Here is a 26,047-nt window from a genome sequence, read left to right on the forward strand (position 1 = left end):
AGTGACAAACCTGTACCCACCAGTACTGTACCCCAGCGTTATGCAGAAACAGATGTGTACATACGAGTGCTGTACAACAGTGTTACAGTGACAAACCTGTACCCATCAGTGTGTACCCCAGTGTTATACCGACATACCTGTGTCCACCAATATTGTATCCCTGTATTATAGTGAGACCTGTATCCTCCTGTCCTGTGCCCGAGTGTTATTCAGGGCCAGGCCTACAAGTGTCCTTTACACTAGGTATGTTGTAGTTATTTACAGACCGCGGTCTAGTGTGGGTTAATTATTTTGCCGAGGACATGACTTACCTTCCGGTTCCAGGCCGGTACTAGATCGCCGGACCTCACCTGGCTCGGTATCCGAGTCAGAGTCCGAATCCCCGGCATAAGCGGTGAGAGTGAACAGAACATTGCGCTTAGCCGCCATTGTTGGGCGCATTCTGCATACGTCACGACCAGGCAATGTGCGCATGCGTACTTCCCGGCCAGTGTCCGTGATGTCAATTATGCGACGACGTTACTGACGCGCTGCCCTGGTTCCTGGAGACGTTGTTCGGCCGGGCTTCCCGCCCCAGGGTCCCGTCCGTAACCCGACCATGTCCTCAGGTTCCCAGAACCGGGTGCGCTCGACCCTCAGCCAGGTGTTTGGGTTTGAGTCGTTCCGGTCGGAACGGCAGGAGAGCGCGGCCTGGGCGGTGTTGAGAGGTGAGAGGTTCCGACTCCGTGGGGAAGAATTTCCACGACACCAGTGGGACCTGCGATCCTGGCCGCGGCCGAGGGGGCAGAGGGCTCGGCATCGGTCTCTAATCCTTGGCGCGGTGGCTGGGGGTTAGGGTGAGCGGCTGGGATTGATGTTGGGGGTTTTAACACTTTTGCGGGGATTAGGGACTGGAGTTGAGATGGGGGATGGCGGAGGAGGGGGGGGTGGGGTTAGTGGGTCATACGCTGGGGGTGGAAGAGGGTTGGGATCGGGGGTTCGGTGTGAGCTCAGTTGGGTTGCTGCGGTGAGCTGATTTCTGGGTTTGGAGCCTCACATAGGGTTCCACTCTATAGTGAAGTTGATGAGTTGGCCGCAGATTGTGGTTCAGCTGTTCACTCACTGTGATTCTTGAGAGTTTTGGCCGAAGGGCGACAGATACTTGGACTGACTGTGGCTTTTGGACTCAAACTTTGGTCCTTTTATGTAGCAGTGTCCACTGTTTCCAAGAAACCAGAACGTGAAGCTTGTCACTCTACGACAGGGCTATAGAACTGGTGGGTAATGATCAGCCACTGTAATACTGGGGTACAATCCAGGTGGGTACAGTTCTGTCATTGTGTAATGTGGGTCAGGACTGGTCTGTCACTATAACACCGGGGTACAGTCCAGGTGGATGCAGCTCTGTCACTTTATAACACTGGGGTACAGTCAAGGTGGGTACAGGTCTGAACTGTATAACACTGGGGTATAGTCCAGGTGGGTACAGGTCTGTCATTATATAACACTGGGGTACAGTACTGATGGGTACACGACTGCCCCTGCTAGTGGGACCAGTTCAGAGAATGTTTGAGCACGGAAACATTGAGGCCATTGAGCTCTTCAAGTCTGCTTTGATATTTCCACATGATCCAACGTATCTATCCCTTCTTTATCTAACACCCTTTGAAAGTTTATGCATTCTGATTCAGCCGCTGTGTAAAAAAAAAATCTTTAATTCCTTGTGATTCTTAAATATTGTCCCCTGATGGAGAGATACAGCACTGAAACAGGCCCTTCGGCCCACCAAGTCTGTGCCGACCAACAACCACCCATTTATACTAATACTACATTAATCCCATATTCCCTACCACATCCTCACAATTCTCCTACCACCTACCTACACTAGGGGCAATTTACAATGGCCAATTTACCTGTCAACCTGCAAGTCTTTGGCTGTGGGAGGAAACCGGAGTACCCGGTGGAAACCCACGCAGTCACAGGGAGAACTTGCAAACTCCGCACAGGCAGTACCCAGAACCGAACCCGGGTTGCTGGAGCTGTGAGGCTGCGGTGCTAACCACTGTGCCGCCCTCACTTTCAATGTAAAGAATCTCTCACCATTTACCTTTCTAATCTTGACGACGTCTATTACATCACTTTTAACCTATGCAGCTCCAGTGAAAAAGCTTAATTTCTGAAGTTTCTCTTCATAATTGTAACCTCTCGTTGCTGTAAAATCCTAATGAATCAGTGCTGCCCATTTTCCATTGCATCTATATCCTTCCTATAATGGGATGCGCAAAACTGCACACCAAGCTCCAACTGGACTGTAACTCAAGTCTTGTACAAGTTTGATTTGACTTGCTTGGTCTGTATTCTACACATCCAGGTATGAAATCAGTCCTTCTAATTGCCTTTTGTAGGCTTTTTTTTTACTTGCTCTGACACCTGTGCATCCGCACACCCAAGTCCACATGCTCCATTTAAAATCTTATAATTGAAGGTAGATATCCTTTCCCTTTTCTTAATACCAGAATGTATTTTTTTGCTTTTTTTAATGCTGAACTCTACCTGCCCATTCTGCTTGCCTATCTGTCACAGAACTCACTTTGTTGTCTCAGCAAATATCAGTATTCTTTCAGTTCCGAGTCCAGGTCATTCACATATTTGGTAATTGAGAGCAACCTCAACACGGACCCTTGTTCAGCACCCACTCCGCAGCTGTCAGGCCAAGAAATGACCTATTACCTTTGCATTCTGCTCTCTGGTCATCCCTCCATCCATTTGCATACTTTCCACTCAATGTGGCATTAACTTTGCCAGTATCCTTTTATCAAGTGCTTTTTAAAAATCCATATAATCTATGCTCAAGGAATTTCTTCCAAGAATTCTATGAGGTACGTCAAATATGAACTGCCTTTTATAAATCTGCTGACTGAACCTGATTACAGTGCTCAGTAATTTCATTCCATGTTATAGATTCTAGAGCTTACCAACCGACTAACTGAGAATTTCTCTATCTTGGCAGTCACAATTTTGAAGGGATGCATTAAGAATACCATTAAAGTGTATTGGCTTAAGTGTGATATTTTTGTGTGTGCTGGTATCATTATACTGGGCCCAGTAACTAAAGTAAAAACATAAAATGCCAGAACTGCTTAGCAGGTCTGGTAGCATCTGTGGAGAGAGGAACAAAGCTAATGTTTCAGGTTGATGACCTTTCAACAGAACCAGTAACTGAATTATTGTGTCATGGTGAATTTGGTCAGTTGTTATAGTGCTGATTTGAGACTTGGAGTTGCCTCTCTTTGGAGGAATGGAGGAGCATGCTGGACTGGCAAAGATCATTGCAGTCCATCTTGCTGGTCCCGGAGTTCAAAAACTGTTTGCTATTTACATTTCACCCATGAGACATGGCAGGCTCATTGGGCTGTAATTTCCAGGATTGTCTTGCTGCCCTTTTTTTTTTAAGATGGGGTGGTACGTTCCCTTCTCTCCAGTCCTTTGTTATAATTCCCAATTCTATTGATTCCGTGAAGATCCCTGCCAGAATGTGACCAATTTTGCTTAAATGCACTTGGGTGCCGACCATTGGCTCTGAATACTTATTTTTGTTTAGAACCTTCATTGTTTTTGTTACTTGCCCTCTTGAATGGTAAAGTGAGGGCGGCGCAGTGGTTAGCATCGCAGCCTCACAGCTCCAGCGACCCGGGTTCAGTTCTGGGTACTGCCTGTGCGGAGTTTGCAAGTTCTCCCTGTGTCTGCGTGGGTTTCTGCCGGGTGCTCTGGTTTCCTCCCACAAGCCAAAAGACTTGCAGGTTGATAGGTAAATTGGCCATTGTAAATTGCCCCTAGTGTAGGTAAGTGGTAGGAGAATGGTGGGGATGTGGTAGAGAATATGGGATTAATGTAGGATTAGTATAAATGGGTGGTTGTTGGTCGGCACAGACTCGGTGGGCCGAAGGGCCTGTTTCAGTGCTGTATCTCTAAATAAAAAAATAAAAAGTAAGTATACACATGGAGCCTCAGGCTGCTTTTAAATTGCAATCCATGTCCCCATTAATCTGCAGATGTCTCAAGCTCTCGGTGTCCTGATTGAGGCTTATAAGTTGAAAAGGAAATATTCAACAGTCTATGGGAAAACAGCATGGGTATGGGGCTAATTTATTGGCTAGCTCTTTCAAAAGGCTAGCACAGGTACAATGAGCTGAATGGCCACCTTCCGTGGTGTATGATGCTATGAATTTGTATTCTTAATATTGCCTCTTGTAGTCCTGAAAATCTCTTTATTTCCTGAAAATTTAACGCTTCATTCTTGGAGAAAGTCAGTGGCTTCAAGTAGTTCAGACGAAGATATAAATGAATCAATTTCTAGAAATTGTCATGGCTAAGGCCAAGATGAAAGCACAGCATTGATAAGAGTTTGACTCACAACTTATTTACAGGTCAAGTATCTGCCACATTCAGTCAGGAATGTTGGTGGACAATTGCAGAAGGTGGCTCCACAAATATCCCCATCCTCAATGATGGGGGAGCCCAGCACATCAGTGCGAAAGATAAGGCTGAAGCATTTGCAACAATCTTCAACCAGAAGTGCCGAATTGATGATCCATCTAGGCCTCCTCCTGAAGTCTCCAGCATCACAGATGCCAGTCTTCAGCCAATTCAATTCACTCTGCGTGATCTCAAGAAACAACTGAAGGCACTGGATATTGCAAAAGCTATGGGCCTTGACAACATTCCGGCAATAGTACTGAAGACCTGTGCTCCAGAACTAGTTGCACCCCTAGCCAAGCTGTTCCAGTACAGCTATAACACTGGCATCTACCCGGCAAAGTGGAAAATTGCCCACGTATGTCCTGTATACAAGAAGCAGGACAAGTCCAACCCAGCCAATACCGTCCCATCAGTCTACTCTCAATTATCAGTAATGTGATGGAAAGTGTCGTCGACAGTGCTATCAAGCGGCACTTGCTCAGCAATAATCTGCTTACTGACGCTCAGTTTGGTTTCCGCCTGGGCCACTCAGCTCCTGATCTCATTACAGCCTTGGTTCAAACATGGACAAAAGAGCTGAACTCGAGGTGAGGTGAGAGTGAGTGCCTTTGCCATCAAGGCAGCATTTGACCGAGTATGGCACCAAGGAGCCCTAGCAAAACTGGAGTCAATGGGAATCAGGGGGAAAATTCTCCGCTGGTTGGAGTCATACCTAGCGCAAAGGAAGATGGTTGTGGTTGTTGGAGGTCAATCATCTCAGTTCCAGGGGTTCCTCAGGGTAGTGTCCTAGATCCAAACATCTTCAGCTGCTTCATCAGTGACCTTTCTTCAATCATAAGGTCAGAAGTGGGGATACTCGCAGATGATTGCACAATATTCAGCACCATTCGCGACTTCTCAGATAATGAAGCAGTCCATGTAGAAATGCAGCAAGACCTGGACAATATCCAGGCTTGGGCTGATAAGTGGCAAGTAACAATTGTGCCACACACGTGCCAGGCAATGGCTATCTCAAACAAGAGAGAATCTAACCATCTCCCTTTGACATTCAGTGGCATTGCGATCACTGAACCCCTCACTATCAACATCTTGGGGATTACCATTGACCAGAAACTGAACTTGAGTAGCCATATAGATAGCGTGGCTGCAAGAGCAGGTCAGAGGCTGGGAATCCTGTGGCGGGTAACTCACCTCCTGACTCCCCAAAGCCTATCCACCACCTACAAGGCACAAGTTAGGAGTGTGATGGAGTATTCTCCACTTACCTGGATGGGTGCAGCTCCAATACAAAAATACTCAAGAAGCTCGACACCATCCAGAACGAAGCAGCCTGCTTGATTTACACCCCATCCACAAACATTCACTCCCTCCACTACCGACGCACAGTGACAGCAGTGTGTACCATCTACAAGATGCACTGCAGCAACACACCAAAGCTCCTTCGACAGCACCTTCCAAACCCACAACCCCTACCACCTAAAAGGACAAGGGCAGCAGATGCATGGGAACACCACCAACTGCAAGTTCCCCTCCAAGCCACACACCATCCTGACTTGGAACTATATCACCGTTGCTTCACTGTCGCTGGGTCAAAATCCTGGAACTCCCTTCCTAACAGCAGTGTAGGTGTACCTACCCCACATGGACTGCAGCGGTTCGAGAAGACAGCTCACCACCACCTTCTCGAGGGCAATTCGGGATGGGCAATAAATGCTGGCCTTGCCAGCTACGCCCACATCCCAGGAACAAAAAAAGAATTCTGTGTACAGGTTATTCAGTCATCACCTGAAAAGCAGTGCAACTGCACAGCTGCCAGCCCAGTGATTAAAATCTGAATTCACTGTCAAGGTGATTCAGTTCTACGTGTGAATTACTTTTTTGTTAAATTGCGGAAACCGCGCTGGAGGGCCATGCCCCAATAGCATAGGAGGGGCTGTCCTTATCTGTGACTCCTGAGCTCTGATAGACCAATTCTAGAAGCCCACGCAACTCAGCCCTATTCGTACTTGCAATTTGTAATTGCTAGTTCATCCTCTTTGATCCTTATGTGGGCCTGGAGTTTTGGAAAGGGCTGTTCTGAGCACTGTTACCTCAATGGTTGGTAAAGCATCAATCACGACTCCGAGAGCTTGAGATATCTGCAGATTAATGGGGAGATAAGTTTAAATTGAATAAGTGGCTGAGCCTCCATGGTGTATACCTGTACCATTCAAGAGGGAAACAGCTTGGGAATCCATTGGTTAGGATGCCACTAAAGTTGAAGGTAGGACAAAAGACGAGATAAATCAGGTAATGGTTTGGGGACAGCAGCTCATCTAGATGGTAGGGAAGCTGAGGGAGAGGAAGAATTCTCTAATCTTTTGGAACAGAATGAGTTGGAGGTGGGGGCTGATTAAGATTTTAATCAGAATGCCCTGGGTTCGCGAGAAAAGACTGCCTTTCTCCAAACAGTTTAGCCTACACTCTATCACTGCAGTTGAAGAACTGTTTCATTGTTACACAAACACCACTTAAACGAAATTTCTTCTCTTCTTTGGCCTCCTTATCAAGAGAGACAATGGATAAGCGCCTGGAGGTGGTCAGTGGTTTGTGAAGCAGCGCCTGGAGTGGCTATAAAGGCCAATTCTAGAGTGACAGGCTCTTCCACAGGTGCTGCAGAGAAATTTGTTTGTCTGGGCTGTTACTCAGTTGGCTCTCCCCTGGCGCCTCTGTCTTTTTTCCTTAAAGGAATTAACCCTATGGTATTAATCCACTGACTAGTAACTTGGAGGGGATGGTTAATTTTTTTTGTTACACGGTCATGCCTAGATTATAATTGAAGGTGTATTGTAAAAATTATGACTCAGAATTTCGAATCCTGGTTAGTTTAGTTATAATCAGAACTGCAGTGCAGTACCTACATTTATATTGCACCGTATCACGTGGAAAACTCTTAAGACTTCACACAATCAATTACTTGTCAAATTGTAAGGATTATGAACTTAGGCACACATGACAGCCATTCTTCACTAGTTGAATGCACAATGTTAGATAGTGCTAGTAAGGGGAGGCATATTGGTCAGGGGACTGGGAGACCACTGTGTCTTCAATGTCCATCTGAGTCGGGTGGGAATTCAACTTAATGTCTCATCCAAAGGATAGCACTCCCTTAGCACTGCATTGGAGTGCCAGCTTAGGTTGTTAACTGAAACCTAACTCTACCTCCTGATCTTTGTTGAGTACCTGTCTCTTAAAGCATAACATTTAAAATCCATATTCTCATTTATTCTTTCCTTCTCGGCCTCACCGCGCTCTGCAGTCTCTACCAGCTCCAGAGTCCATCGCAAATGCTGCATTGTTTTGACTGCAATCTTCTGTATGTGTGTGTCCCTACACTCCACATTGGTGACAGAACTTCCAATTAGCTTGGTCCTATTGCCTGAAGTTCCCTTATTTTGAAACTGTGTCCTTTAGTTCTCGATTCCCCCACAAGGGGAAACATTCTCAGCATTTACCCTGTTAAGCCCACTCAGAAGCTTTTATGTTTCAATATCACCTCTCATTCTTCTAAATTCCAATGAGTATTGGCCCAACCTGTTCAGCTTTCCTCATAAGACAACCCTTTCAACCCAGTAATCAGCCTAGTGAACCTTCTCTGAAGTGCTCCAATGCAAGTATATTCCACAAGTAAGAAGACCAAAACTGTACTCCGTCCTTTCCTTTTCTTGTTCGCTGCCCAATGTTCCCTACTGGAATGTGTGAGAAGCTTGAGTATGGGCAGCACAACGCTCAGGTGTGATGCTTGCTGCAGTTAGCAGCCAAATTGCATTGACTGTCCAGACAGTCTTGTGAAATTACCACAGGGTAGTAGTAAGTACCTGTACAACCTGAGGCTAAAGGTGCTGAAGTAAATTGTAATGCTCCTACTGTGGCCCAGCTAAGATCAGCCAACTCGGCACAGACTAAGCTTCAGGGCTGGGATTTATCCCGTCTCTACGGACAGTATATAATACTTTCAGTGCCGTCTTTACGCACTGAACCGCTGTATCTTTTTATTCAACGGTGAATGACACTGGGTTTTGGGGTGCGCTTGAACTTGACGATGTCAAAGAGCTAATTATACTAGTGACCTGAGCATGAGTTAGATGTTGTAAATCTTTGGAACTCTATATCTCAGGGAGCTGTGGATGCTCAGTCGTTGAGTATATCCAAGACTGAGGTTGATTAGATTTCTAAGCACTAAGAGAATTGAGGGATATAGGGATAGGGCAGTAAAATAGACTCGAGGTGGAAGATCAGCCATTATCTTATTGAATCGTCGAGCAGGCTCAAGGGGCTGTGTGGTCTACTCCTGCTCCTATTTTTTATGCTATAATTTAGTCAATAATAGCAGATGTGAGGCTAGCAAGAACAAACAATTTTCTGACTGGGAAGTTTTTAAACACATCCTTTTTGACTTGAGTATTTTAAGTACTTTTTTTAAATGACTGAGATCTTAGTTTCTCTTCAGTGAATCAGCAGAAATTGATCAATCAAAATGTCTTTTCTGATAATGTCCTCTCATCGAGACTCCCGTTATATTAATTATTTACAATAGGTGGCCCTATTCTGGGCTCAGACTTGCTCAGATTCTGCACCCATACATTTTACAAGTGCTTCCCTGCTTAATATTGATTCCTGAAACAGATAGTCCATAATAATTAGGAGCACATAGTTGATTTACAAACTTACAAATTTATAAATGCCATGTCTGTATGTAAAGCTGAAATTATTACTAGTGGATTTGTTGCGTGTTCAAACCTATTTAATAAATTCTGCAATACCTTCCTTTGTCTTATTTATTCTTTTTGGTGCAATTAAGTGGAATTATCTACCCATACTTCAGCTTCTTAAAACTGCCACCTTCCTCCTCATCTGGTTTACAGGAGTGGAATGCACATTGTGCAGGGTGTGTACCTGCATCGACTAATAGCTCACTGATTTCCTGTGACCCTGGTGCTGTGTTCAGCACTGCAGGGAGTTTCCTCTATGACAGCTGTTACCCACAGTTTTACTTCTGTCTTGCCCAGTGCAACACTTAGCTTCTCTTGGCCTTTCTAACTGGCTGCTGTCTGTAGTGGCTCTAAAACTCCGCATAGAGAACTTCCGAAGTGTGGCATTGTGTGGCACCATCTACATTTCTCTGCAAAACAGCAGAAATATGAGGTCCCAATGCCTAAGGGAAGGTTGGAGACCCCTTGTGGTGGGAGGACATACATGTGCCTGAAGAGCAGGCACCAAATAAAAGCAAAATACTGCAGATGCCGGAAATCTGAATTAAAAACAGAAAGTGTTGGAAATATTCAGCAGGTCAGGCACATCTTTGGAGAGAGAAGCAGAGTTCATGTTTCAGGTTTGTGACCTTTCATCAGGATTGGCAAAGGTTAGAAAAGAATTAGGTTTTAAGCAAGTGAAGGGCCGGGGTTGGGGGTTTATGGGGAAGAGAACAAAGGTGAAGGTGTGTGATAGGGCAGAGGGCAGGAGAGATTAAATAACAAAGCTGTCCTGGGACAAAGGCAAAGAGCATGTTAATGCTTGTGGTGAAAGATAAAGCATTAGTCCAGAGAGAGTGTTAATGGCAGAGTAATGAACAGCTCTGTCTACATGAAAAAACAGACACATGGTGAAAATTTAAAAAAAAAAAAATCGGCCAGTCAGGCTCTGAAATTATTGAACTTGATGTTCAGTCCGCAGTGCTGTAGAGTACCTAATCGAAAGATCAGGTGCTGCTTCTTGAGTTTGCATTGATGTTCACTGAAACACTGCAGCAGGCCAAGGACTGAAATGTGGGCATGAGAGCAGGGGCTGTGTTGCTATGGCAAGCAACCAGAAGCTTAGGGTCATACTTTCAGACTGAGCGGGGGTGTTCTGCAAAGCGGTCACCCAATCTACGTTTGGTCTCCCCAATATAGAGAACACCGCATTGTAAGCAGCAATTTTGGTATACTAAATTTGAAGGAAGTACAAATAAATTACTGCTTCACCTGGAAGGAGTGTTTTGTGCCTTGGATGGTAAGGAGCGAGAAAGTAAAAGGGCAGGTATTACACCTCCTGCGATTATATTTGAAGGTGCTATGGGAAGGGGACGAGGTATCGGGGTGATGGAGGAATGGACCATGCTGTCGCGGAGGGAGCGATCCCTTCGGAATGCTGACGGGAGGGGGAAGGGAAGATGTGTTTAGTGGCAGCATCGTGCTGGAGGTGGCAGAAATGGCTGAGGATCTTTTGGATGAGAGGGCTGGCGGGGTGGAAAGTGAGGACAAGGGGAACTCTGTCACAGTTCCGGGAGTGGGGTGAAGGGGTGAGGGCAGAAGTGTGGGAAATAGGTTTTACACGGTTGAGGGCCCTGTCAACCACAATGGGGATGCTTGGTTGAGGAAAAAGGAAGGTATGTCAGAAGTGCTGTTGTGCAGATGCGTCAGAGACTGAAACTGGGAGAATGGGATGGAGTCTGTACAGGAAACAGGGTGAGAGGAAGTGCAGTCAAGGTAGCCGTGGGAGTCAGTGGGCTTATAATGAATATTAGTGGACAGCCTGTCCCCAGATATGGAGACAGAGAAGTCGAGGAAGGGAAGGGAACTGTCAGAGGTAGACCGTGTAAAGGTGAGAGAAGGGTGGAAATTGGAAGCAAAGTTGAAGAAATTTTCCAGTTTGGGGTGAGAGCAAGAAACGGCACTGATACAGTCATCAATGTACTGGAAAAAGAGGTGAGGGAGGGGGCCTGAGTAGGACTGGAACAAGGAATGTTTGACATAGCCCACAAAAAGACAGGCATAACTAGGCCCCATGCAGACTGCAAAGCTCTACAACAGGAGCTGGGTTATGGGGAAGATATGGTGCCTAATACAGTAGGAGCTGGGATACGGGGGAAATACAGGGTGAGATTTTAACTCGTTCAAAACTGACCCATTTGCACAGTTAAATTCGGGACCATAGTGTCTCATCTGTGCTTTTGCTACCTTCACACTCGACTGTTTAAGTGGTCTCTTGGTCAATCTTCCATCTGAGACCCTCCTCAAACTTATCATCCGAAACACTGGTGCCCATATTTTAACTTGCACCGCAAGTCCTGCACACTCATTACCCTTGTGCTTGCTGACTGACATTGGCTCCTGGCCTGACAACATCTTGATTTTAAACCTCACTTCCTTATGTTCAGATTTCTCCATGGACTTGCCCCTCCAGATCTCTCTAATCTCCTCCAGTCCTACGACCCTCCAAGCACTATGTGTTCCTCCAATTTCAACCTCGTAGGTATCCCCGATTTCCTTCACCCCACCATTGCTCGCCATACCGTCAGCTACCCAGGCCTTGGGCATCTCCAGCCCTGCCTCCTCCTTTAAGATGTGCCATAAAACCTACCTCTTGTCCTAATGTCTGCTTCTTCGACTTGATATCAATGTTCGCCTCATTACACTCCTGTGAAGTATCTTAGGATGTCTTACTATGTTAAAGGCACTATATAAATGCTGGGCTGGGCTGAGAATGAACATATCTCTGTTCTCTTGCAGGCGATAAGGATGTCTTTATCTGCATGCCAACAGGAGCAGGGAAGTCTCTGTGTTACCAGTTACCAGCTGTGCTTGCTGAGGGTGTCACTATCGTGATCTCCCCACTGATCGCTCTTATTCAGGTGATTTCAGTACTGGATGTTTCCTGCCTTGTACTCGGTGACGGTGAATCATAACGGGATCAGAACTTGCTTGGATCAGCTCAGTGTGAACCATAGTAAGCTGACAGAGAGGCTTGACTCAACTCTAGGCCCAACTCCTCTGTCCCTGGAATGTTCTTCCGTTCACACAAGCCCGCAACTCGTTGCATTATGGTGTTTAATGTCTGGTGGCATACTGTGCAGGGTGCACAGTGTTTAATGCCTAGCGCTGGGCGGTACCCTGCAAGTTGTACAGTGTTAAATATCCGGAGGTTACCTTGCAGGTTAGGGTGTACAGTGTTTAATGTCTGGCTGTGGGGTGTACCCTGCAAGGTATGAAGTGTTTAATGTCTGGTGGAGAGGGAGGGGGTTACCTTGCAGTGTGTACAGTGTTTAATGTAGGGGGTGGGGTTTATCCCGCAGGGTGTACAGAGTTTAATGTCGGGGGTGGGGGAGGGGGTTATCCCGCAGGGTGTACAGTGTTTAATGTCGGTGGGGGCGGGTTATCCCGCAGGGTGTACAGTGGTTAATGTCAGGGGTGGGGAAGGGGGTTATCCCGCAGGGTGTACAGTGTTTAATGTCGGGGATGGGGGAGGGGGTTATCCCGCAGTGAGTACTGTGTTTAATGTCGGTCGGGTGGGGGGGGGGTTATTCCGCAGGGTGTACAGTGTTTAATGTCAGGGGGGCGGGTAATCCCGCAGGGTGTACAGTGTTTAATGTTGGGGATGGGGGGGGGGGGGGGGTTATCCCGCAGGGTGTACAGTGTTTAATGTCGGGGGTGGCGGAGGGGGTTATCCCGCAGGGTGTACAGTGTTTAATGTCTTGTGGGGGAGGAGGGCAGTGTTTAATATCTGGGGGGAGGTTTCCCTGCAGGGTGGGGTGTACAGTTACTAAGGAAGTCTTAACAATGCACTTGGAAAAGCACAGTATGATTAGAACAAGCCAATATGGTTTTACTAAAGGGAGATCCTGTTTGACAAATTTATTTGAGTTTTTTGAGGATGTAACTAGTAGGGTAGATAAAGGGGAACCTGTAGATGTAGTATACCCTGATTTTCAAAACACATTCAATCAGGTTTCATCCAAAAGGTTAATTGGCAAGAGAAGGGCTCATGGAGTTGGGGGTAATATCTTCGCATGGATAGATGATTGGTTAACAGACAGAAAGCGAGTGGGCATAAACGGGACATTTTCAGGTTGGCAGACAGTGAATAGTGGAGTGCCTCAAGGATCAGGGCTGGAGCCTCAGCTATTTACAATCTATATCAATGACTTAGATGAAGAGACAGACAGTAATGTATCTAAGTTTGCTGCTGATGCAAAGGTAGGTGGAAAGGTAAGCTGTGGCAGGACACCAAGAGGCTGAAAAGAGATATAGACAGGTTAAGTGAGTGGGCAACAAGATGGCAGATATAATGTATAGTGTAGGGAAGTGTGAAGTTATGCACTTTGGTTGTAAGAATAGAAAAGCAGAATATTTTTAATAAGGTGTGCAACTTGTCAGTGTTGATGTTCAAAGAGACTTGGGTGTGCTTGTACAACGAAAGCAGAAAGTCAACAAGCAGTTACAACAAGCAAATAGGAAGGCAGGTGGCATGTTGGCCTTTATTGCAAAGGGATTGGAGTACAGGAATAAGGAAGTATTGCTGCATTTGTACAGGGTTTTGGTGAGACCACATCTGGAAAACTGCGTGCAGCTTTGGTTTCCACATTTGAGAAAGTATATTTTTGCATTGGAGGCAGTGCAGCGAAGGTTCACTTGATTGGTTCCTGGGATGAGGGGGTTGTCCTATGATGAGACGCTAAGTAAATTGGGCCTTTATTCTCTGGAGTTCAGAAGAATGAGAGGTAATCTCAGTGAAACATATAAGATTCTAAAGGGGTTGGATAGGTTATTTCTGAGAGATTATTTCTGCTGTTTGGGGAATCAGATACACTTAAGGCTGTGATAGGGAGATTTTTGGTGTCTCAGGGAATCAAGGGGTATGGCGAGTGAATGGGAAAGTGGAGTTGAATCCGAAGATCAGCCATGATCGTTCTGAATGGCAGACCAGGCTCGATGGGCCTACTCCTCCTATTTCTTGTGTTCTTGTGTGTTTATGTCTGTGGGTTTACCTGTAGGGTTTATGATGTTGACTCTCCATTTGTGATTTAGATGTAAAATCTTTTCCTTCCACAGGATCAGATTGCGCACATGCGTGTATTGAAGATCCGAGCATGCTCCTTGAATTCCAAGCTGTCCGTTGAGGAGCGGAAAGTGATCCTGTCTGATTTGGCCTGTGAGAAGCCCAGCATCAAACTGCTCTACATTACCCCCGAGATGGCAGCTTCTGGCACCATGCGTCCTGTCATTGACTCCCTGCTGGCCCGAAACCTCCTATCATACCTGGTCATCGACGAAGCACATTGTGTGTCGCAGTGGGGGCATGACTTTCGACCTGATTACCTCAAACTGGGGACTTTACGCAGTAAGACCCCTGGTATCCCCTGCGTGGCTCTGACTGCTACGGCCCCTCAGCAAGTGCAGAAGGACGTAGTGGCTACTCTTCAGCTGAAGGAGCCCATCGCAGTCTTCAAGAGTCCTTGCTTCAGAGCTAACCTGTTCTATGATGTTCTCTTCAAAGAGATCCTGAAACAACCCTACATAAATCTGAAGGGATTCTGTGAGCAGGCTTTGGGGCAGAAGAACTCTGCCGGGGTATGTAGGAGCCTTTTTTGTGTTTTATCTCCTTTTAATGTCAACTCTTGCTAAGGTGCAGTTCCATAGGTGTCAATTCCTCTGCACCCAGCCCAAGCAGCCCTTCTTCATGTGGGAGATTCGGCAGCGAGTGTTGAGAGTCTGTTCAGTTTTGTGACAAGTAAAGAAACAAAAGACGTGTCTCGAGGAGGTATAACTGGGAAAAGCAGAATCATCCCCAACAGCTGCTGTCCACAAAAAGAAGGCTGTGTTTGCTAACAATGCAACCGCTAGGTGGCGCAGTACTGATACATATGCAAATGCAGCCTCATCCACTGAAACGTCACTGCGATGTTTCAGCAACTGCCAGTAATAAAGATGGCGCTGCACAATTTATCACAAAAATAAAACCCAAATCCCCTCAATTGATGCAATTGCTGCCTCCATCCCACCCCCAACAGTACCCCGCTCCCTCCATCCATCGTGCTTTTCTTCGTTGTTCTCTCATGCGCCCGTCTGCTTGCCGCTGCTTTCCCTCAGCCATTCGCTCCTGCCCTCGCCGCTTCGGCGTCTTGTTCCCTGCGGCCTCCCCCCCCCCCCCCCCCCCCCCCCAAACCCCAGCCACCACTTCGGGCGGCTTGGCGGGGAGAGATCGGATAAGGGGGGGAATCAACGGGGGCAGGAGTGAATAACTGAGGGAGGAAGCAGTCAGGAAGGGAATGATTGGCCAAAGGGTGGAAGGAGCAAGGGCGGGAACGATCGGCTGAGGGGGGAGAAGCGGCGAGGAGGGAAGCAAGTGGCTGAGGGAAGTCAATGGGAAATTGAAAGTGGCACTTGAAGTGGGGCTGGTGGGAGGGAGCAGGGTACTGTCCGGGGGACTGGAGGTGGCGATCGTGGCTATTGAGAGGTGAGGATGTCATTGCATGATGACATCAGCATGTGGATGCATGCATTCATACTGGCAAGCTGGCAAATGATCACATGCACTGATGACATCAATGATCGCTCTGTGCATGCTATGCATTGTCAGGAGTCACTGGGGGGAAAAAAAATGGGAGCAGTGGTTATTATCCAAAATTATTGAACTCATTGTTGAATCCAGATGGCTGTAAATGGCTACTTTACTTGTCCCATAACCATCTCCTTTTCCCTTGCACCATCATCCCTTTCGACATTTAATCTCTTCTGTCTTCCACCCTATCATAGAACTTCCCTTTTTCTCCGGTCCCCTCCCAACCCACATTGTCTGCCGCTGCACTTGCTTAAAACCTACTGCATCTCTAACTTTTTCCAGTTTTGACTGGAAGGGGCATCGACCTGAAACGTTAACTCTGCTTCTTTCTCCACAGACGCTGCCAGACCTGCTGAGTATTTCCAGCATTTTCTGTTTTTAGTGCAGGGGACACTGTTAGGAGGCACATTAATTTGTGTGGATGGGAGCAGGAAGTTCCAAAGGGGTATAGGCAGTCTAAGTGAGTGGGAGAAACTGTGGCAGATGGAGTTCAATATGGCGAGTCTAAGATAAATTAGATAAATAATAAATTCAGGACTGAGATGAGAAATTTCTTCACCCAGAGAGTGGTGAGCCTGTGGAATTCGCTACCCCAGAAAGCACTTGAGGCCAAAACATTGTATGTTTTCAAGAAGGAGTTAGATATAGCTCTTGGGTCTAAAGGGATCTAAGGGTATGGGGCGAAAGTGGGAACAGGTTACTGAGTTGGATTATAATGAATGGCGGAGCAGGCTCGAAGGGCCGAATGGCCTACTGCTGCTATTTTCTATGTTTCTAGAATATTTTCTTAACGCTGAGAGTCTAGGAGCTGTGGAGGAGCAAAGAGATTTAGGTAGCCAGGTCACTAAAACAAGTGACAGGTACAAAATGCAATTAAAAAGGCTAACGAAATGTAGGCTCTTGTCTCAAAGGGGCTGGACTACAAAGATGTGGATGTTATAGACCAGAATCATAGAAACTTACAGCTCAGAGGGAGGTCATTGTGTCCAACATGCCTGGACTGGCTTTTTGGAGGAATCCCTGGTTTTTGCTCATAAACATGTAAGTTCTTCATCCTCAAGTGCCTGTCCAACTCCCTTTGAAGTGATGCTTCAGCCGCATTGAGTCTTGGTTAGACCCTATCTGCAGTGTTGCGTTAAGTTCTGGCCACTGACCTCAGGAAAGATGTATTTGTATTGGAGAGAGTGCAGTGCAGATTCGCCAAATTATACCAGAGTGTAAATGATTAAATTATGAGGCCAGTTTGCATACCTTGGATATAGGCGATTGAGGACTGATCTGATTGAGGTATTTAAATGATAAAAGAATTTAATAGGGCTGACAGAAGGAAACTATTCCCTCTGTGAGGAGTCCAGAACAAGGGGGCATAATCTAAAAATTAGAGCTCAGCTGTTCGGGGTGATGTCAGGAAGCACTTTTCCACACAAAGGGGAGTGGAAATCTGGAACTCTGTTTCCACCCCCCCCCCCCCCCCCCCCCCCCCCCAAAAAGCTGTGGATGCTGAGGGATAACTTGAGCTCTCAAGTCTGAGATCGATAGATATTTGTTAGATAACAGTATCAAGGGATAGGGAAAAAGAAATACAGATCAGCCAAAATTTAATTGAATGGAACGACAGGCATGAAGGACTGAATGGTCTACTTCTGTTCCAGTGTTGCTATATTAATTGGCTCCAAAGTCAGTCTCAATGGAGCAGATGTGTGTCAGTAAATTGTTCTGTTAACGCACTTCTTCCCTCGCAGCGGTTTGGTGGCTGTGGAATAGTTTACTGTCGGACCCGGGACTCGTGTCAAGAGGTAGCTGAGGAACTGACACACAGAGGGGTGGAAGCCAAGGCTTATCATGCAGGTAAGGAGCAGAGATGAAAACACTAAGGATGCATTGTGCCAGGAGTCATCTTGAACATATCAAGTGATGCATCAAATTGGGATTTCTACCTGTTGAGTGATTTTTGGATTAATATATATATGATACATGGGTTACTGATAATACAGTCACTGAGTTTATGAAGAATTAATTCCCAAGTTCCAGCATATTCACTGACGCGACATTTAAAGAGCCCGTAGACACTGAACAGTGGATGGTTGGGAGTGTTGATGTGTGGGGCTGTCATTCAAAGTGGTAGTTTTGGTTGGCGCTCAGCGAGCTGATTTTGCTGCACATAGCTGAGATGGGTCAGAAGTCATTGAGCTATATCTCTCTCTGAAGATGCTGCTGTAGGGCAATCTACGAGTCCCATTAAACACTTATTGGCTGCAGAGATTTGGATGAGTCATAGAGCACAGAAACAGGCCCTTTGGCCCTTCATGTCTGTGCCGGTCATCAAGCACCTATCTATTCTAATCCCGTTTTCCAGCACTTGGCCCGTAACCTTGTATGCTATGGAATTTCAAGTGCTCATCTAAATACTTCTTAAATGTTGTGAGGGTTCCTGCCTCTACCACCCCTTCAGGTAGTGTGTTCCAGATTCCAACCACCCTCTGGGTGAAAAACCTTTCCTCAAATCCCCTTAAACCTCCTGCCCTTTATCTTGAATTTCTGCCCCCTGGTTATTGATCCCTCCACTAAGGGAAAAAGTATCTTCCTATCTATCCTATCAATGCCCCTCATAATTTTGTATACCTCAATCAGGTCCCGCCTCAGCCTTCTCTGCTCTAAGCGAAACAACCCTAGCCTATCCAGTCTCTCTTCATAGCTGAAATGCTTCAGCCCAGGCAACATCCTGGTGAATCTCCTCTGCACCCTCTCCAGTGCAATCACATCTTCCTATAGTGCGGTGACCAGAACTGTACACAGTACTCCAGCTGTGGCCTAACTAGCGTTTTATACAGCTCCATCATAACTTCCCTGCTCTTATATTCTGTGCCTTGGCTAATAAAGGCAAGTATTCCATATGCTTTCCGAATCACCTTATCTACCTGTGCTGCTGCCTTCAGTGATCTGTGGACAAGTATACCAAGGTCCTTCTGTACTTCCTGGGGTCCTGCCATCCATCGTATATTCCCTTGCCTTGTTAGTCCTCCCAAAGTGCATTACCTTACACTTTTCAGGATTAAATTACATTTGCCACTGCTCCACCCATCTTACCAGCCCATCTCTATCGTTCTGTAATCTATGGCTTTCCTCCTCACTATTTACAACACCACCAATTTTTGTGTCATCTGCGAACTTACTGATCATACCTCCTATATTCACGTCTAAATCATTAATGTACACAACGAACAGCAAGGGTCCCAGCACCGATCCCTGTGGTACACCACTGGTCACAGGCTTCCACTCGCAAAAACAACCCTCGACCATCACCCGCTGCCTCCTGTCACTAAGCCAATTTTGGATCCAATTTGCCAAATTGTCTTGGATCCCATGGTCTCTTACCTTCTTAATCAATCTCCTATGTGAGACCTTATCAAAAGCCTTAGTGAAGTCCATGTAGACTACATCAACGGCTTTACGCTCATCTACACGTCTAGTCACCTCCTCGAAAAATTCAATCAAGTTTGTTAGACACGATCTACCCCTGACAAAGCCATGCTGACTATCCCTGATCAATCCCTGCCTCTCCAAGTGGAGATTAATCCTGTCCCTCAGAATCTTTTCCAATAGTTTCCCTATCACTGATGTTAGACTCACCGGCCTGTAATTACCTGGTTTGTTCCTGCTACCCTTCTTGAATATTGGTACCACATTCTCTATCTTCCAGTCCTCTGGTACCTCAAACTCAGCCTGACTATCCTTCCCCATCCTTCTCAACCTGTCTGCAGTGTTTGACATGGTTGACCACAGCATCCTCCTCCAACACCTCTTTACCATCGTCCAGCTGGGAGGGATTGCACGTGCATGATCCCATTCTTATCTATCCAGTCATAGCCAGAGTATCACCTACAATGGCTTTTTTTCCCGCTCCTGCACTGTTACCTCTAGTGTCCTTCAAGGAGCTATCCTTGGCCCCCTCATGTTTCTCATCCGCATGCTGCCCCTTGGAAACGTCATCTGAAAAAGCAGTTTCCACATGTACGCTCCAGACACCCAACTCTACCTCACCATCACCTCTTCACCCCAGCACACAGTCTAAGTTGTCAGATTGATTGTCTGACATCCAGTCCTGGATGCACAGAACTTTCCTCCCAACCAAATACTGGGAAGACCAAAACCATTGTCTTTGGCCCCCGGTATCAACTCTGTCCTTCTCCCTAACAACTATCTGAGGCTGAACCAGACTCTCAGCCTTGGTGTGATATTTGATCCTGAGAGGAGCTTCCGACTACATTGTGCTATCACTAAGACTGCCTATTTTTCCCACAATGTTGTTCGACTTCATCCCTGCCTCAGGACTCCTGATCGGCCTCCCAGGTTCTACCCTGAGTAAACTTGAGCTCATCCAAATCTCTGGAGCCCATAACTTAACTCACATCAAGTCCCTTTCATCCATCACCCTTGCTCGCTGACCTACGTTGGTTCCTGGTTAAGCAACGGCTCAATTTTAAAAGAAAGACTCTGAGAAGGATGCACCATCTGTGGCTAACGAAGGAAGTTAAGGATGGTATCAAATTGAAAGAAAAGATGTGTGATGCTGCGAAGATTAGTGGTAGGCCAAAAGATTGGGAAAAGTTTAGAAGCCAGCAAAGGATGGCTAACAAAGGGGGAAATTAGAGTATGAGAGCAAACTAGCAAGAGATATAAAAGTAGACAGTAAAAGCCTCTACAAATTAAAGTGTTGGTTCCTTCGAGGACAAGACTGGGGAATTGGTAAACAAGGAAATGGCAGAGAGTATTTTGTATCTGTCTTCACAGTAGTAGACACAAAAAGCATCCCAAGAATAGTAGAAAATCTAAAGGCAAAAGGGAGGGAGGAAATTAAACCAATCACTATCGCTAGAGAAAAAAGTACGAGGAAACCTAATGGGACTAAAGGCTGACAAGTCTCTTAGACCTGATGGCCTGCATCCTAGGGCCTCAAAAGAAGTGGCTGCAGAGATAGTGGATGTATCCAAAATTTCCTAGATTCTGGAAAGGTCCCAGTGGATTGGAAAACTGCAAATGTAGCACCTCTATTCAAGAAAGGAGGGAGATAGAAAGCAGGAAATTATAGGCCAGTTAGCCTAACATCTGTCATTGGGAAAATGCTGGAATCCATTATTAAGGAAGTAGTAGCAGGACATTTAGAAAATTCTAACACAATCAGGCAGTGTCAACATATTTATGAAAGGGAAATTGTGTTTGACAAATTTATTAGAGTTTTTTGAGAATGCAACAAGCAGTGTGGATAAAGGGGAACCAGTAGATGTCGTGTATTTGGATTTCCAAAAGGCATTCAGTAAGGTTCCACAGAAAAGGCTACTACACAAGATAAGAGCTCATGATGTTGGGGGTAATATATTAGCATGGATAGAGAATTAACTAACTAACAGGAAGCAGAGAGTTGGGATAAATGCGGTATTTTCAGGTGGGCAAACTGTAACTAGTGGAGTACCACAGGGATCAGTGCTGGGCCTCAACTGTTTACCATCTTTATTAATGACTTGGATGAAGAGACCGAGTGTATTGTAGCCAAATTTGCTGATGATGCAAAGGTAGGTAGGAAAGCAAGTTGTGAGGACACAAAAATCTGCAAAGGGATATCGATGGATTAAGGGAGTGGGCAAAAATTTGGCAGATAGAGTATAATGTGGGAAAATGTGAGGTTGTCCACTTTAGCGGAAGAACAGAAAAGCAGAATATTATTTAAATGGAGAGAGACTACAGAATGCTGCACTACAGAGGGATCTGGGTGTCCTTGTACATGAATCACAAAAAGTTAGCATGCAGGTACAGCAAGTAATTAGGAAGGCAAATGGAATGTTGGCCTTTACTGCAAGGGGGATGGAGCATAGAAGTAGGGAAATCTTGCTACAACTGTACAGGGCATTGGTGAGCCCTCACCTATTGTACTGTGTACAGTTTTGGTCTGCTTAATTAAGGAGGGATATACTTGCATTGGAAGCAGTTCAGAGAAGTTTCACTAGGCTGATTCTTGGGATGAAGGGGTGATCTTGGGAAAGGTTGAGCAGGTTGGGCCTATTCTCATTGGAGTTTAGAAGAATGAGGGGTGATATTGAAACATGTAAGATTCTGAGGGTGCTTGACAGGGTAAATGATGAGAGGATGTTTCTACCATTTAAGACAGAGGTGAGGAATTTCTTCTCTCAGAGGGTCGTTAATCTTTGGAATTCTCTTCTCCAGGGAGCAGTGGAGGCTGGGTCATTGAATATATTCAAGGCTGAGTTAGACAGATTTTTAATCTAGAGGGGAGATGAGGGTTATCAGGAGCCGGCTGGAAGTGGAGTGAGGCCGTAATCAGATCACGCGGAGCAGGCTCAAGATGTTGAATGGTCTACTCCTGCTTCTATTTCTATGATCTTCAACTTCTTACTTTTGTTTTCAAATTCTTCATGGGCCTTGCACCTCCTATCTCTGTAATCTCCTCTGGCCCTACAACCCTCTAACATCTCTGTGCTCATTCAGTTCTGGCCTCTTGAGCATCCTTGATTTTAACCATTCCACCATTGGCAACCATACCATCAGCTGCCAAGGCTCTCAGCTCTGGAATTCCCTCCTACACCTCTCTGCCTCTCTTTCCTCCTTCAAGATGCTGCTTAAAACCTAACTCTGACTAAACTTCTGGGCATAACATAAGAACCCATCTGCCCGAATCTCCTTAATATGGTTCGGTGTCAAATTTTATTGGTAACACACCTGTGAAGCACCTTGGGACAAATCACGATGTTAAAGGTGCTATGTAAATACAAGTTATTGTTCGATGCAGAGTAAACTCCCTCCACACTGTCCCAGAAAACACTTCCAGGGCAGGTATAGAACGGTTTAGATACAGAGTAAAGCTCCCTCTACACTGTCCCAGCAATAGACATCAGCTCCAAGCTCAGAAGAGTGCCCTTATTGCATCAGTGTAACATTTTTTGTTTCCCTCACACTCAATGTGTGGGCTGTCTGGAAGCTCTGGTATTTAATGCTAATTAAAGACTTATTTCATGTAAGAACCTTGCATTATATATCCCAGTGATGGTGGTCCCACACCCTGTCCATGCTCTGTGTTGTAGTAACACTCACCCTATTCAATCAAGCCTGCAGATGTTTAAGTGACCGTTTGGACAAATTAGTGTAAGCAAAGGAGAGAATTTTTTTATTTATTTGTGGGTTGTGGGCATTACTGGCAAAGTCAGCATTTATTGTCCATTCCTACTTGCTCTTGAGAAAGTGGTGGTAAGCTCGCCGCCTTCACACCTGAGAGAGCAGTTAAGAGTCAACCACGTTGCTGTGGGTTTGGAGTCGCATGTAGGCCAGGATGGTTAGGAGTGGCACATTTCCTTCCCTGAAGAACATTAGTGAGCCAGATGGGTTTTTAATGATAATCCAGTAGTTTCATGGTCACCATTACTGAAGCCAGCTTTTAAATTCCTGATTTATTTAATTAACTGAATATAAATTTTGCAGCTGCCATGGTGGAATTTGAACTCATGTCTCCGGGTGATTAGTCCAAGTCTCTGGATTACTAGTCCAGTAACATAACTGCTATGCTACCCGTTCCTGTGGCACCATCCTGATCCATATGGAGAAAAACTTGAGATTGGAACCTAACTTAGGTTGAAAACTGTCAGGACAGATCTAAGTTTCATGATGTGAGATGAATTGCCACCACTATTGACCAACCTTGTAGGTCTCTATGATTTAGCCCAGGGTTGTCTAACCTTTTCGTGTGGAGGGGGGCATATTACAATTTTTGTCTTATATAGGGGGCCAGTGAGACAATTTTGGAAAAAGGCATTAAAAATGTATCTTACTATTAATCAAAACAACAACAAATGCATTTTTGTGGAGAAGCTTTGAATGAGATTAATTTATTGACTTAGTTTCTCATCACGATGTTGGACACTGATTCAGTAAGATACCTGGCATTCTTTTGCTGCACAGTTGTTGGAGTGGTGCGAGGTATTCCAGATAGATGTCCATCTGTCAGGAGTGATCTTGATATCTCTCTCAATTCACTCTCTCAGTTCACTGTACAAATAGTTATATAGTGGACTGAATAGGAATTCGATATTGGTTTTGTTTATTGGACTTGTTTATTGGACTGAACGGCAATTAGATATTAGCTGAGATTATTGGACTGAATAATAATTAAATATCAACTCTATTGAACAGAACAGCAACTGATATTTGTTGTGTTGATTGTACCAAAATGGATATTATTATTGGAACAAAACCTGGTAAAATCGTTACTCTGCTTATCGAAATGGACTTAAATTACGTCATTACTGGGATCTTGATCTCTCGGTCTCTCTCTCTTTCTCGGTCTCTCTCTCTCTTTCTCGGTCTCTCTCTCTCTTTCTCGGTCTCTCTCTCTCTTTCTCGGTCTCTCTCTCTCTTTCTCGGTCTCTCTCTCTCTTTCTCGGTCTCTCTCTCTCTTTCTCCGTCTCTCTCTCTCTTTCTCCGTCTCTCTCTCTTTCTCCGTCTCTCTCTCTCTTTCTCGGTCTCTCTCTCTCTTTCTCGGTCTCTCTCTCTCTTTCTCTCTCTCTCTCTCTTTCCCTTCTGTCTGCCTGTCATTCCCTTCTCTCTGTCACTTCTCTGTCTCTCTCTTTCTCTCCTCTGTCTCTCGCGCAGCCCCTTCGTCTCTCGTCCCCTCCATCTATCGCCCTCCCCACCTCGCATCCTACCTCTCTGCCTCCCGGGGCCCCTGCGCGCTCTTTCTCCTTGTCCCTCTCTCTCTCCCTGCCCCTCTCTCTCTCCCTGCCCCTCTCTCTCTCCCTGCCCCTCTCTCTCTCCCTGCCCCTCTCTCTCTCCCTGCCCCTCTCTCTCTCCCTGCCCCTCTCTCTCTCCCTGCCCCTCTCTCTCTCCCTGCCCCTCTCTCTCTCCCTGCCCCTCTCTCTCTCCCTGCCCCTCTCTCTCTCCCTGCCCCTCTCTCTCTCCCTGCCCCTCTCTCTCTCCCTGCCCCTCTCTCTCTCCCTGCCCCTCTCTCTCTCCCTGCCCCTCTCTCTCTCCCTGCCCCTCTCTCTCTCCCTGCCCCTCTCTCTCTCCCTGCCCCTCTCTCTCTCCCTGCCCCTCTCTCTCTCCCTGCCCCTCTCTCTCTCCCTGCCCCTCTCTCTCTCCCTGCCCCTCTCTCTCTCCCTGCCCCTCTCTCTCTCCCTGCCCCTCTCTCTCTCCCTGCCCCTCTCTCTCTCCCTGCCCCTCTCTCTCTCCCTGCCCCTCTCTCTCTCCCTGCCCCTCTCTCTCTCCCTGCCCCTCTCTCTCTCCCTGCCCCTCTCTCTCTCCCTGCCCCTCTCTCTCTCCCTGCCCCTCTCTCTCTCCCTGCCCCTCTCTCTCTCCCTGCCCCTCTCTCTCTCCCTGCCCCTCTCTCTCTCCCTGCCCCTCTCTCTCTCCCTGCCCCTCTCTCTCTCCCTGCCCCTCTCTCTCTCCCTGCCCCTCTCTCTCTCCCTGCCCCTCTCTCTCTCCCTGCCCCTCTCTCTCTCCCTGCCCCCCTCTCTCTCCCTGCCCCTCTCTCTCTCCCTGCCCCTCTCTCTCTCCCTGCCCCTCTCTCTCTCCCTGCCCCTCTCTCTCTCCCTGCCCCTCTCTCTCTCCCTGCCCCTCTCTCTCTCCCTGCCCCTCTCTCTCTCCCTGCCCCTCTCTCTCTCCCTGCCCCTCTCTCTCTCCCTGCCCCTCTCTCTCTCCCTGCCCCTCTCTCTCTCCCTGCCCCTCTCTCTCTCCCTGCCCCTCTCTCTCTCCCTGCCCCTCTCTCTCTCCCTGCCCCTCTCTCTCTCCCTGCCCCTCTCTCTCTCCCTGCCCCTCTCTCTCTCCCTGCCCCTCTCTCTCTCCCTGCCCCTCTCTCTCTCCCTGCCCCTCTCTCTCTCCCTGCCCCTCTCTCTCTCCCTGCCCCTCTCTCTCTCCCTGCCCCTCTCTCTCTCCCTGCCCCTCTCTCTCTCCCTGCCCCTCTCTCTCTCCCTGCCCCTCTCTCTCTCTCCCTGCCCCTCTCTCTCTCTCCCTGCCCCTCTCTCTCTCTCCCTGCCCCTCTCTCTCTCTCCCTGCCCCTCTCTCTCTCTCCCTGCCCCTCTCTCTCTCTCCCTGCCCCTCTCTCTCTCTCCCTGCCCCTCTCTCTCTCTCCCTGCCCCTCTCTCTCTCTCCCTGCCCCTCTCTCTCTCTCCCTGCCCCTCTCTCTCTCTCCCTGCCCCTCTCTCTCTCTCCCTGCCCCTCTCTCTCTCTCCCT

The 26,047-nt window shown here is 46.9% G+C and overlaps 2 protein-coding genes across 7 annotated transcripts in view; one reads left to right on the forward strand and one right to left on the reverse strand.

Annotated features, from left to right (window-relative positions):
- Positions 1-447, reverse strand: part of sap30bp (SAP30 binding protein) — a 63,947-nt gene extending 63,500 nt beyond the window's left edge. For both annotated transcript variants that reach the window (XM_068057848.1, XM_068057847.1), the window contains exon 1: positions 312-447. In XM_068057848.1, the coding sequence (XP_067913949.1) occupies positions 312-441 (130 nt within the window). In that variant the 5' untranslated portion in view covers positions 442-447. The remainder of the gene's footprint in view (positions 1-311) is intronic.
- Positions 448-507: 60 nt separating this feature from the next.
- recql5 (RecQ helicase-like 5) overlaps positions 508-26,047 on the forward strand; it is a 152,509-nt gene continuing 126,969 nt past the window's right edge. For all 5 annotated transcript variants that reach the window (XM_068057849.1, XM_068057852.1, XM_068057850.1 and 2 more), the window contains exons 1-4: positions 508-707; positions 11,988-12,109; positions 14,307-14,825; positions 17,559-17,664. In XM_068057849.1, coding sequence (XP_067913950.1) covers positions 599-707; positions 11,988-12,109; positions 14,307-14,825; positions 17,559-17,664 — 856 coding nt within the window. In that variant the 5' untranslated portion in view covers positions 508-598. The remainder of the gene's footprint in view (positions 708-11,987; positions 12,110-14,306; positions 14,826-17,558; positions 17,665-26,047) is intronic.

Source organism: Heterodontus francisci, chromosome 26, assembly GCF_036365525.1.
Source record: "Heterodontus francisci isolate sHetFra1 chromosome 26, sHetFra1.hap1, whole genome shotgun sequence".
Lineage (NCBI taxonomy): Eukaryota > Metazoa > Chordata > Chondrichthyes > Heterodontiformes > Heterodontidae > Heterodontus > Heterodontus francisci.